At 34.1% G+C, this 14,345-nt stretch overlaps 1 protein-coding gene across 17 annotated transcripts in view; it reads right to left on the bottom strand.

Annotated features, from left to right (window-relative positions):
- The window catches only part of LOC128671484 (sorbin and SH3 domain-containing protein 1-like), a 158,350-nt gene that overhangs the window by 32,817 nt on the left and 111,188 nt on the right, over window positions 1–14,345 (bottom strand). For all 17 annotated transcript variants that reach the window (XM_064436069.1, XM_064436068.1, XM_053747965.2 and 14 more), the window contains one exon: window positions 326–528. In XM_064436069.1, the coding sequence (XP_064292139.1) occupies window positions 326–528 (203 nt within the window). The remainder of the gene's footprint in view (window positions 1–325; window positions 529–14,345) is intronic.

The raw sequence follows: 14,345 nt of genomic DNA, 5'->3' as shown, positions 1-14,345 counted from the left end.
AATTCGTAAGGTTTTTAAAATGAAAATCATGCTTACAATTTACAACAATGATGAAATTCTGTACCCACTACGAAACCGTGTTCCAGTTCAACTTATTCATTCAGTAGGTAATTTGTAAATCGAATAATAAAAAAGCCAAGTCAACAAATTTACGCAGCTTTCAGCACTTTACCGCCTAAGTATGTACATTATTCTTTGATAGTAGTGACTGATCAACTAGAAATATTAAGAATAATATTATTTTGGTTCGATATTAAGAATAATATTATTTTGGTGAGAATTGGTATGAAGAAGAAGACTTCCAAAAAAAAAGGACAAGACTTACTCCAAATTTACGGCGGGTGGGTGGCGTCTCCTCGAAGTGCACTGGTCGGAAGGTCTTCCTTGTAGACTGTGGGGAGGGGCCGGCACTGCCGGGGGTCCACACCGGCGGGGGAGGGGGCGGAGGCGCGCCTGGACTGCGGGCGACCGGCGCCGGCGCAGGAGCGGCCGCGGGTGGCGGCGTCGGCGCGCCGGGCCTCCACACCGCTGAAAGAGAAAACGTTTCCGCAAAATGAGCACGGATGTCTTGTTTCGGGTACAGTAAACATATTTTGCGGAAATTTCAGATTTTCATAGGAAAAGTTGTTAAGTATTTATTGTTTTTCATTAGAGTTATTGCTCGTACTTAGGTAGGTACATACATACCCACCCCAGTCCAACTATATAGTTCTATGTGCTGTTGTTTCATACATTGTTGTTGATAGAAATATATCAGCAAAAATACAGAATACATACACCTACAAAGTAAAGGAAAGCAATATATCTACACATTTTTGTATCAAATATTCACATCACATTATCACGTCTAGTTTCATAGGAAAACATGACATTGTTTGTTTTTAAAATGTACTATTTAAATGGGCTCCCTTCCTGACCAAATTATTAATATCACAAAAGTAACCTTTCAAAGTGTCTACCAATATGTCGTAACGTGAAAAGGGTCGGCGCGAAAACTAAATAAAACACTGAAATATATCGAAGAGTTGAGTTACACAACCAGTTCATTCAATTCGGCCGTTTTCACACGGGCTGCATTTTACGATCTGGCAATATATCTCCGTGAAGCGATGAATCGACGACGTATTCTATGCAGAGCATTTTATTGAAGAGCACCTGTTTTGGTAGCCCCCTTTTATTTTACTAGCAGTATTCATAATCATTGAAGTAGCATTGTGTACTTCAATTAGATTATTGAATCAATACTCCGGAAAATATAAACATCAAACATTTTTCAGTTCTCTATTTGAACTAGATTGGTGTACTCGAAAATGGATTTTGTTAAAAGGGTGCTTTTAGGAAAAAAGTGGAATCAGCGTATGTTTACTTTGGTCGTTTTGTTCAAATTGGGTTAGGGCGCGTCTAGCTACGTAATCGCTTTACCTATTAAGGCGGTGTGATCACGCCCTGTAAATCTTCACATATTTGCCTTCATTTCCACAAGCTCTGCTCTGACACACGCACGCTTAATCAAGAAATGGTTCCGTGTCGACTGTTGACATAGTGCGCCACGTATTTGCTGATGAAAACGATACAGATATACATACGATTTTAAATATTTGAAAATAGACTATATTTTTGCCAGAAGTTCGGGAAATATGAACTATAATTATCTACTTTATTAATGGTTATACTATATAGGTACTATTAACTTCTATAATTATAAGAAATACAATTATGATTCTGATGTGGTTTATTTGTATTCTAAAATGAAATATCTTCTTCCTGAATTCCTTGCATAATAACGCATGCCTTAACACACTTACACTTAATCTCGAAATAAGACGAACAACGATATCGTATCGGAACATACGATGTAAATTCCAGATCACATACCATGGCCTTTGGATTACAACGTATCGAGATAATTGATTATATATCTAAAAAGCCCCCGGCGTATGCCGACATCAAAGTGGGGAGTTGATGCAAATAAATTAAAAGTGAGCTAAAAGCGAATTCAATTAGTGTGGAAGTGAAAATTCCACCATTTTTGCGAGTGGCGAGTCGTCTAGAAATATTGCGGTGACAGATGAGTTTTCACATGAAATATCAGCCTATTTCCCGGTTATTATTCGGTGATTGCCGATGTGTATGGTTTATTAACATTTTGGTATAAACTAGAGGGGTAATATTTGTTTGTTAACAATTTTTTTGCCAACATGATTGAACATTAGGTCACAGCTTAGTACATTTTTGTTAAAAATCTACAATTTTAAAAATAAAAATAAATCAACAACAAAATCCATTTAACTATTTTCTACTTCACAAATTCCCCCTGTCGCGTCTATCTGTATGAACGCGATAAACTCATAAACCACCAATTAGTTTTCACCAATACTTAGTGTGATTCTTGAAGAAGGTTTTAGTGCCATCATCTCATTAGATTTGCTAATTAATACAATTATTCACCGAATTAATAACAAATAAGCGATCAATTTGAAGAATTCGCATAAGTGGCATTTGTTTTTTTGCTGAGCCTTAAAATTGATTGGCTAATTAGTCAACAAGATAAACAGAATTTATTAATTAAAAATCATATTTTACTTCTACTTTTAAATTACCTAAGCTTATTGGTGAAAACTAAAATAAATAATTTCACGATATTACGCGAAAATTCTCTTGGTTTCTATTCAAATAAAATCCCAGCAGAAATATTAGCTTTGAACTAAAAACATTTAAACTTGAATCAATGTGCTAAATGCACTTTTAGTCTGTGTTTTAAGAAACTTCTTTTCTGTTTATTTAAATAAGTAGTATACATTTTGACGACCTCGGTGGCGCAGTGGTAAAGTGCTTGCCTCTGAACCGAATGGTCCCGGGTTCGATCCTCGGTCGGGTCATGATGGAAAATGATCTTTTTCTGATTGGCCCGGGTCTTGGATGTTTATCTATATATGTATTTGTTATAAAATATAGTATCGTTGAGTTAGTATCCCATAACACAAGTCACGAACTTACTTTGGGGCTAGCTCAATCTGTGTGATTTGTCCTAATATATTTATTTATTTATTTTTATACATTTAGTTCACTACCGGGTAGGTAGGTAGGTATATATTTCTTTTAGTTGGTAAATATTAGCATCATGTGGGCCTGGACTTTCTCATATCTGCATGTTTCCGGTTACGTTCGGGGTTGTGAAGCCGCGAAGCCTGGTGTCAGCGTAAAAAAAATATTAAAATGTTGAAGATTCGGCTGTGTTTTTACAACCGGCCGCCCGCCTGACGTCAACCCTCATTAGGAATTCTATAGTTGCCTATCAGCTGCCTAGACTGTGTGTCCCTTAGTCCCTGAGGATGGATTGGATATTTCGTTCTAGGGGGATTCTACCATACGGGACTCTCTTCTAAATAACTATTTCCTTACTTATTTCACAGAGGTTCATGAACTTGGACACTTAAAAGAAAAAAATTCATAGCCTATATTATGTGTCCCTCTGCTGGGCAAAAACATCCCCTTTTGCCTTCCAAAGGTCTTTATCCTGATTTGCCATTTGTTGCCAACCTCGCCTAAACCTGTCCAAATCATCCAACCATCTTGTACATGGTCTACCACGACGCCTGTGCCTTTCGAGAACCCAAGTTATGGTGATCTGTGCCCATCTCTTTGGCGGCATTCGGCAAACATGCTCTGCTCAATTCTACTTGAGCCTTGCTATTTTGGCGCCCAATGATCCAGGTTTTGGCTCGTAAATCTGTGTTTCTCACCCTATCAATTCTGCGTACACTAAGTATGCCATCTAAATCAGACCTAGAATAGTTAACCTATCTAAATACATTCAACTTTATTATAGTTAATAATATCGTTTTCATCCATAACCGCGATTTTGTCAAAATATTCTCAAATTATGTGGAGTTGTTTCAGAGAAAAACCACGTATGACGAAAATGAGAACGAATGCGGTATACTCGCGGTTTGAACCAGTTATATTTGCATAATTATAGAAGAACAGAGCACGTAGGAAACTTGCACGTCTATGACAGCTACGTGTTCGCGATATATTCAAACAAATCCCGCCAAAAATGCACACAAGTTAAAGTAGCAGCGTTCCACAAATTTACAGACTCTTTAAACGTAAGTCGGCTTATTTAATGTACAGTCAACAGCACATCAATCTACCCAAATTCATAGCAAACACGCCGCTATTACCGCGCCATAGCGGTTCATGCAGGGTAACTTGATGTGCTGTTGACTGTACAACACATAATATGTTGAGAAAGTTTAAAAGTCCAATTTTTGTCATTTATAGGGAACTTTTCTGTGAATACGTGGAAAAATTACGTGGCCGTATGGCCGTGTAGCTCAACATTAGATTTTATAAACCAATTCTGTATAGATTTTGGTGACATGTCGAATTTAGTGTGAGGTTTACTTGACGACCTAGGTAGCGCAGTGGTAAACTTCTTGCCACTGAAACGAGAGGTCCCGGGTTCGATCCCCGGTCGGATCATGATGGAAAATGATCTTCTTCTGATTAACCCGGGTCTTGGATGTTATCCCATAACACAAGTCTCGAACAATCTGTGTGATTTGTCTGTGTGATAGCTCAATCTGTGTGATTTGTCCTAATATTTAATATTTATTTATTACTCAGATTTTATTCGCCTAAAGACTAAAATGACTTTTACGACTACCTGCCAAAACCTAGTAGTAGGCTGGTAGTCGCATGCGCACTGGTGAACTTTCAACTATTTAGTGTGTAAGTGAGAGTTGAGGCAGGGCAGTACCCCTGTTCCACATAGTCCTACAAAAATATATCCGCTGGTAGGAATTTTGGTTGGTAATTTTTTTTTCAAAGTATTATCACCACCGGTTGCGTTAAGCGTAACCTTCTGCTCCATATGGGTTCTTATCCCTTCTGACAAGGATAAATTGAGACTCACTACGATCTCTAGTACTCGCGTCTTATTTCAAATTAGTTTATTTTCGTATGATTTTGAATACCGCACAAACAAGAAAACTTTAGATTAACATTATAAACAACACCAGTAGTTTATACCGGTGAGAGCATGTTTGTAATACTCCTGGACTCTGAAGTTATGTGAATAACTAATGTTGAATAAATACAGTCACCAAATTACCGTTGGGAAAGTTTGGATGGAAGGGGTCTGACGCTAAATGTGCATTTCGCAAAATTAGCATTTTACGCCGAATGTACACTTCGCATAACTCTCAAAATGTCTCTTTCTCAAAATGTGCACTGCTCAAAATGAGAATTTAGCAAAATGTGCACTTCTAAAAATGTTAACCTGTTCACTCTTCAAAAACGAATCTAGCAGCTCCATAAGCAGAGCGCATTATGGATTTTATTGTACTTAAAACCAAAAAGCGTTTATTTTTGATAAGTGGTTTAGTAATCTATGAACTAAACAATAATCTTGCAAGATGAATTTGTCTTAATTTGAAGTTAGTTTGAATGTGTCTTTGGTATTTTATTTAAAAATAGACAAAATATTTCCGTCTTCTCCATATTCAAACTGTATAAGTAAATAAGATAAATAAATAAAATATTATTGTTCACATAAATCGTCATATCAACTTTAAACATTATTATTAGTATTATTATAGGATTAATAGGTAGTTCCTTTTTGTGAGTCCTATACGGGAACCTTTTGATTTTGTCCTTGTAAGGACTACTATTTATATGGTTCTGTAAAAATGATGTTTTTTCTACATCGAATGTTGAGCAATACATTTTTCTTGAAAGAGATATTACGCATTCAAATCACAAGTTTCGACGCACGCGCCCCTAAGTTACGGCCAAATGCAATTACAGAACTAACTTCGTGTTAACAAACTTGTAAAAATATTTTTATTTTTTATTTCAATAATAAAATCAATAGGTGTTTGAACATACACATTAAAACTAGCTCAGATAATTTGTTATTAATTTTAAATGTTACAATTCGAACATTTAAACACGACACAATAAAAAATAGATCTTTATGTTTAATCTTTTAGAAACAAAAACATCTAATAGGATAAAGAATATTTACTAATTGAAGTTCAGTACATTGTGGTACACTACATATGAGTACTAACTAAATATATTTCCATATAAATAATTATTAATTACCTTTGTACTTAGTTTCCTATAGGTGAGTTTTGTTATGTATTTACATACACAGTTACGTTGTGTACATAAATAAATAAATCAGAAGTAGAGGCGTTTTTATACTGAAAATAAACGAAAATCCTAGCAAAATATATATTTAAACAGAAACATGGCGTCGCTAGTATCATATATCTCCATTCAGTGAATGCAGTTCTTCTAACTTTTCTCGTTACCGCCTGTTTGCTAGCTTTCTGGCATCAAGCTGCTTGCGTATTTATTGCACAAAGTTAAATTATTTTCTAGAGGTTTGTCAGATTTTACTTATTAATAGTAAAATCCGACGGTTTTGGATGTTTGTTCAATCTCTTCTCAACCATTGAGCGCATATTGTAATCTTTTGGATAACGTAAGTTTGTTAACTTTTCATACCGCTCATCACTGCTTAGATTATACTTAAAAATAAATACCTACCTATTTCTTTTTATTTTAATTTTATGTATTTTATTATTCGATGTAGATAATTTGAATATTAATTAATCTTATAACTAATTTCTATTAGTTATAAGATTAATTAATATTCAAATTTGAAAAGATAAAACGGCAAAAGTTGATACTATAGGAATCTCGAAGGATTACCGAACCTGATTACTCTTTGTTGTAATTAGTTAAAAATACGAATATTTACCACATACAGAAATATATGTAAATATGTATATTGAAAAAAAATCACGAATATGTTTTTCACAGGAAGCTATTACAATGCGTTCCCTTTTCCGATCGAGCTATTCATGCGATACCAATCTAGTTATCGGACAGGCCGGCATGATATTAAAATCCAATATTGGGCTTCCACCATAAAGTGTACCACTATATGAAATTAAAATTTAATCTTTCCCCAGTCATTACAAGAGCGTAATTTATATAAAAGTTTATATTTTTACCTAATAATTTTTGTCAGTCATAAAACGGCGTAATGATAGCAAAGCTCTCTCTCTAGTTTTCGCGTGTTGAGATGAGAATTGAGTAGCGTAAAAAAACCTTTAAATTTTGAAGATTTTGCTGTAATTTTATTTAAAAAAAAAAACCCTCATACCTTTATGTTGTTTATTCCTTTTAGGTCATACAAACCAATACATAATTTGATGCAAAGAAAATACATTTGATTTTTCAGGTGAAAATGAAAATTCGTGCTCTCTAGTATACAGCGAAAAATTTAGTAAACTTCTGAGCAATTATTATATTATTTTGCGACATCAATGATTCAGTGCACACTTGAAAAAATATTGCAGCTGAAAATGAAACGTCAACAACTCCTTAAAAGTGAAAAAGATGTTGGCATTAGCAAAAGAGGGGCCACGGAGATATTAAATTATTGTCTAAGAGATGCTAATAGGGCCATTAGTTAAAAGAAGGAAAACTGGAAAACTCGCCGAGAGAAGTAATGCCTTATTATGCGAACAGCATCCACGATATCGCCAGTTCCTTTGGAATCTATAAGTATTTTTATAAAATTTCAAACGGAATACGGAATACTTGTATATCAAATGAAAAGTTCAAACGACGTTGCTATTGAATATTGATCTTTTATTAATTTGAAAAAATATGACTTTATAAACTGCTATTTTAACTTACTTACTCACTACGCTGGCTCAGTGACCCTAAAGTGGATCTTGGCCTCCGAAACGAGAGTACGCCATAATCTTCTGTTCTGCACGGAGTTATGCCAATTGAACGCACCCAGCTCGTAAGAAAGTTTCGTTTTTCGTTATTCATTTGTTTACAAAGAGTATGTAAACAGGTGCTCTTTCTGTCATAATTCAAATTTTATGTTCATAATTCAAATTTCTTAGAGCCCAGTTATTCTATATGCCTGTGTTTAATAGATTATGTTCCGCTTATTGTTGTAATTTAAATGCGATGTAATCTGCGAAATCAATTGAATGAGTTAAATCAAATGTAAAATAAACATCATCTAACTCAAAACTCGCGTTTGTCAATGTAAATAATTTAGATTCGGTTAACGTCCACCGATTGGAAGTGTTTTAAAAGGGGATACATTGTATTAACGAACAGTTGTTGCTACCACAGAATTTGGAATAATAAGCCTACAGAATTGTGATCTGCCTTTTCAATGAATACATTGCTCTGCTTAAGAATCACAAGAAATCGTATAAATTACTAGCGGTCCGTCCCGACTTCGCTCGTTTAAAATCATTTTAAAAAGTAGCGTATGTTACTCCTGAAGATTTCGTCTGTCTCTGTGCTAAATTTTATCATAATCGGTTCGGTAGTTTTTGAGTTTATTCATTACAATCATGGGTATCGTACGAGGCAATAAGGGGACACACAGCCTAGGCAGCTGATAGGCAACAATAGCATACCCAATGAGGCTTGACTTCAGGCGGGAACCGGTTGTATAATCATAGCCTCCAAAATTTCAAAGTTTTTTTACGCCGATCCTGGGCTTTGCGGCTTCACAACCCCGAACGAAAGCGGAACATGCAGAGAGGGTGTAGATTGAAAATCGAAAGGTGTCAGTCATAAAGACTTAATTATGTCACGCGCGAGACAGTATCTTTTACACTTCTATCGTTTACACTATATTGTAGTTCCGCGGCTAACAGTTTGTAAATTAATTATTTGGAGATGCTTACTTTTATCTTGTAGCCCAGAACTGGGCCGAACAGAAGGCTTTCACATTTCCGTTCATTAATTAAAGTCTGGACCGCTGTACAAACTGTACATTTAATTTGCAGTTAATGCTCAAATCGGACTGTGGCTTGAGATTTTTCGCGGGTTTTCAAGCGAATCCATTTAGTTCAGTCGAGTTTATGGTCCATTTTGTTGCACGGGGAGTGGAGCCTTGTAGACGTGTAATGAGTACCTACGTCTTTGTGGTCTTTATACAAACTACGTTATGATCAGTTTTTAAACTATTTGAAGCTACAAAAAATTTCAGAATGTGTACTGATTACGTATATAACACATGATTCTATTATATAATGTTTTTAGCATTAATTCCACCTATTTACAATTGTATTTTGTGCAATAAAGTTTAACCTATCAATTATCGCGTGACCCGATCTGTATAAATAAATAAATATATATATTAGGCCAAATCACACAGATTGAGCTAGCCCCAAAGTAAGTTCGAGACTTGTGTTATGGGATACTAACTCAACGATACTATATTTTATAACAAATACTATTGTTGTTTCATATATTTTTCCTCGAATTTGTACTTGAGAAAGGCGAGCTTGTGTGGCGCCATAATTTTCGAGCGAAAGCTTTTACGCAAAAAATGCGAATTTTAATGAAAACCCTTTTGATAAATTCAGAATATAATCCTCGTGGTGCAATATTTTTTTATTAAACATATTGCTGAATTATTACATACTACCATTTCTAAGTCTGGATCAGCTCCGTATCAACTTACCTGAAACAAGAAAAAACACATTAGTCGACATGTTATTTATTATTTATTACTGACTGATATATCGTGACCAATATACAATTTTTGGTCATTTAGACTTCCTAATTAGACAGAATGTTTGAAAATATACATATATTTTATTTCTACATGCCATTCCGAATTCAAATTATTGAAATAAAACACACTTTCATACACAAAAACATAAAACTGATTTTTAGTAATGTTTTTGAGTTTAAAATTGACGTCTATAAGTAATGTAATAATGTGTAATTGTAAACCATTCAAATATTTTTGTTTTCAGATTTAATGTTACTAAACTTTCAATTTTTCTGTTTGTCTTAAATTGTTGAAAGCTGAAAAATCATATAGATGGTAGATAATTGTGAAGAAACGGTTTCATTGTGACGATATATATTCGACACACAAAGAAGATTTTATATTTTTATGGTTAGGTATAATATGATTCTTTCTGCCTTGAAAACTGATTGTCAGAACCCCTCACCAGGCAATAGTATGGTCGTTAAATGTAGTGTACAGTGTACATATTTCGTGATATAGTAAAACAACACTAAAAGCCTGTCCAAAACTATAATGGTTAAAAAACTAATTTATTTTCAGTGTCGGGTTCCTAATTCAATTTTACAAATAAATTCAAGAAGGCACATGTGAATGTTTCTGAACAAATACATTTATGACTGGAATTTTTTCATTTAAAAAAAGAAAACTGAACGATATGATTTTTAGAAAATGACACACATAATTCATAGAATGAAGAGCGAAAAATGGAAAAGAGAAAAAAACGAAGCATATAAATAAAAGTGAAAAATGAACTTATGTGAAAAAAAAATGTAACTAGCGACCCGGCTTGGCTTCACATGAGTACTTTTGGAAATAAATTGTCTAAATTACAGTGGTTACGAAGAAAGTTTAGAGAAAAACAGACGCGGAAGGAGATTATATTTTATATTATTCAGTGCTTTGTATTTCTTTTTACTCCGAAGACTATAATGATGTATGATATTGTGCGTATGGACTGAATGGTGAGTCAACCACCGTTTCCTGTTTTCCCGCCAACTCCACGTTATGCAACTTGTCAAGTTGCCAGCTCAGGTGTTCCGACCTCAGCTCGTTTGTTACTATGTTGACATCTGACTCATGGATTTGTCTGATTCTTTTGTTCGATATTTAGACGATGTGCTGGGATAAGATTAAAGTATAAATGGCTCGGTTCCGTTAATTTTAGATGATGTTTTACAACACCGAAACCTAATTAAGCAATAAAGGATAAGATTAAAGTTCTGAAATACTCAAATGTGTACAAATGTTTTCCATTTTCGATTATTAAAAAAAAAAAAAGTTTTCACATTGCCAGTGTTAAACGTAGAAATTGAAACATAGAAAAGGAAACTATTTCAGAAATTAAACTTCTCAGGCCTTTTTTTCATCAAAAAGTTTATAATAATATGATAATTACGATTAATCAATTGACAAAACTACTATTACTCGCCATGTTTTGAACAGAACATTGAAAAACACAATTTTATTGTTGTAAAACACGTTTGGCCACGCTCCTTTTTATGTTTTTGAACAAATGTTCTGTTCAAAACATGGCGCAGCGGACCAGGCTTAAGTAAAACAATAATTATGGTAATAACAAAATAATTAAGTTTCATTTTACTAGGCAATACCTATCCTAAATGTTAGATTATTTCTTGCGTACTATTATATATATTAATTTTCCTTTTGCTCACAAAGAAGTACATTTGAATCTTTGTAATGATTGTATTGTCCCAAAATTACTAGAGCCAGAAAATAATGAAACGCAAACACACTTCAATATGGGAGCCCTTTATTTATACAAATAGTTGGATTTAGTTTGGCGTTGACACAAATCCTCGGCTCTCGAATAGAAGCTATTCCTGTCCGCTCTAATGACCAGAGACTAGAGAGATCGGTCATATTAAATTTGGACTGATATTGCGTAACCACACCTCTTTCAAAACGCCGCCGCCACTGATAGACTGACTGACAGTCGATCATTTCAAACGTTGAATGTTGTATTCGACTCATTGTCTCTGATGACCTCCGTGGCGCAGTGGTAATGTTCTAGCCACTGAACCGAGAGGTCCCGGGTTCGATCCCCGGTCGGGTCATGATGGAAAATGATCTTTTTTTGATTGGCCCGGGTCTTGGATGTTTATCTATATATGTATTTGTTATAAAATATATTATCGTTGAGTTAGTATCCCATAACACAAGTCTCGAACTTACTTTAGGGCTAGCTCAATCTGTGTGATTTGTCCTAATATATTTATTTATTATTTATTTATTGTTAGACAAAAACAAAGATTATTTATTGTTGCAAATAACATGAGTTTAATTTTTTTTTACAATGTGGTGTTAAAAGAAAAACTTAATTCCACATGTTTCACCGTCTACGGGTATGCAAATTTAAATGCATGCTATCATCCCACAAAACAAAATTGAATCGAATTTTTGTAATTAAAAATTAACAAATAGTACAACTCCAGATCTTTATTTTGACTCTGACAAATTCTAAGGAAAACCAAGATTTACTTAAAACAACCTTAAAACTTAATTACTTAAGTTATCTAATATATTATAAATAATCAAGTCATAACTTAATTCGGTGGTGACGATGTCCATGGTGGCAGCAGAGAAGATAAACCCTACAATTTAATCTGTCAGCTGAATATTATATTACCTACATCAATTCCCTTATTATAATAGCATTCTAAAACAAGTATAAGGTACATTACTCTCTAGGGAGATTGTATGTATAATCCCATTAGGCAGAATAAATATGAGAAAAACAATTCAAATGAACAGATTTAATATGTTTGACGGGGAAAATCGTCTAATATACAAATTACATTGTGAATTGTTCTTTATAGGCAGTTTGTAAACAAAGTGCGTGGGGGAAATTGAAGCTTATTCCGTGGGCGGAAAATTGGAAATCGAAAAACGGGGCGACGACTAAAATTACAGTGTTGTAAAAATTATGTTTAGTATAGATAAATACTTCTTGTAACTTTTACATTTCAAATTAGATTGCTGTTAATAAAGTTCCAAAAATAGTTTTATTGATAATAATCATCAACAGTGTGAAATTAATTGTTTAAATTTTTGTCACGGTGGTGCCCCGTCGCCAAATCATTATTTTTGGTACCTATTTGGTTAGAAATATTACTTACAAAAGATGCCTAGGAACAAATATGAGATGTATCTGTTACTATCTCTAATTTACTACGTAGGGATTGAAGGAAAGTGTGATGAATGAACGTATAAATAATCACGCCGGCTCGCTACGAAGACTTTAATCTTTTTAATAATGTTGGTAACACAGATTTTTGTAGGTATACGTCCGACTTCTCGAATTTTCATATTGTTTGGATTTGGACGCGGAACGGAAATGATGACATTTCACCACAAAGATTCATATTTTACTAGTTGTAATACTAGTTATTAAACTAGTAGTGAAATTAGTGATTCAATATTTTCTCCATTCATACTTAGAATAAAATAATGATTATCACATATCAAATTGATATTTATCCCGTTACCCTATACATCTAGTTGTATAGGGAAACGTATACTATTCGTATTATAATAAAAAATCCACGGGAGTAGCGCCGCAGGGCGTAGCAAGTAACAAATATCATTACAAATTTTCCGAAACTCCACAGCCGATAGATCCCGAACAGAAACTGGGTGCAAAATGCAACTTTCCACATCCAACAATGCATTCAATGTTCCTGGTGAATAATTAAACTCCGTAGGGCAATTCAGTTGTCGACTCCGGAGAAAAGTAACAATTATCAACTGGTTAACGATACGACAGGATGAGCCCACTATACTTTTGGGTAGGAGATTTTACTTTTGATAGAAAACAATGCCTTTTTAAAAGTTTGAATTAATAAAAGGTAATTAAATCAAATGCAATTACACAACCAAAAAGGTCACTAAGCGTGTTAGTATTATGAGATCTAATGTGACTAGGTAGATGACGCGAACCTAAATTACCTAACCTAAATTACTACCTATAAAATAATATTTTTTTATTTATTTTAAGGTACTCCCATAAATCGTGTTACAAAATATTATATAACACTTGCTGTCTTGGACACTCTTTTGTCAAGAATGTGTTTAAGAAGAGACAACAATAGTTTTATAACATTTCGTAACACGCTGTGTGTGAGCACCTTGAAGCTAAGTCTTGACGACATTAAAACGCAGGTAGTAAGGGAAGTAAAGGCGTTGCGTAGCAAATAATGTCATAATAAGAGGTCCGAAAATAAGTTTATTCAACAAATTATTGTTAAGAGAAATTAAATATACGTAGTTATGATCATAAATAATCGAGAGTTGTTATGTTACTTGCTTAAGTCGTGAATGCAGTCCTATAAGGTATTCACTAATTCATGGAATATCCATGTATTCATGGTCGAATTACGGGAATTCAGAACCAGTCCACCGCAAATACCATTACTGCAGCATTACAGATATGTCAATTAATTTCACAAATGTTTGATACGAGCCACTCTGACAAATGAGGAATCTACCATATAATGTAGTCTGTTATCTTAGATACGTAACTTAATTCTAAATGCGAAAGTGACTTTGTATGTTGCCTATTCTTACCTTACCTATTCAATCAATCTTCATGAAGTTTCGCATTAGTTCCCGTTGGTATACCACGGGTAAAAACATGTTAATAAATACAAATAAACAAAAAAATCTAACACGTGAAATGCATGAAATTTATTGGTTAGAAGTCTGCAAACTTCCTTCAGCAGCCGTT

Source organism: Plodia interpunctella, chromosome 7 (assembly GCF_027563975.2).
Source record: "Plodia interpunctella isolate USDA-ARS_2022_Savannah chromosome 7, ilPloInte3.2, whole genome shotgun sequence".
Taxonomy (NCBI): domain Eukaryota; kingdom Metazoa; phylum Arthropoda; class Insecta; order Lepidoptera; family Pyralidae; genus Plodia; species Plodia interpunctella.
This window is presented reverse-complemented; position numbering and strand designations above follow the sequence as displayed.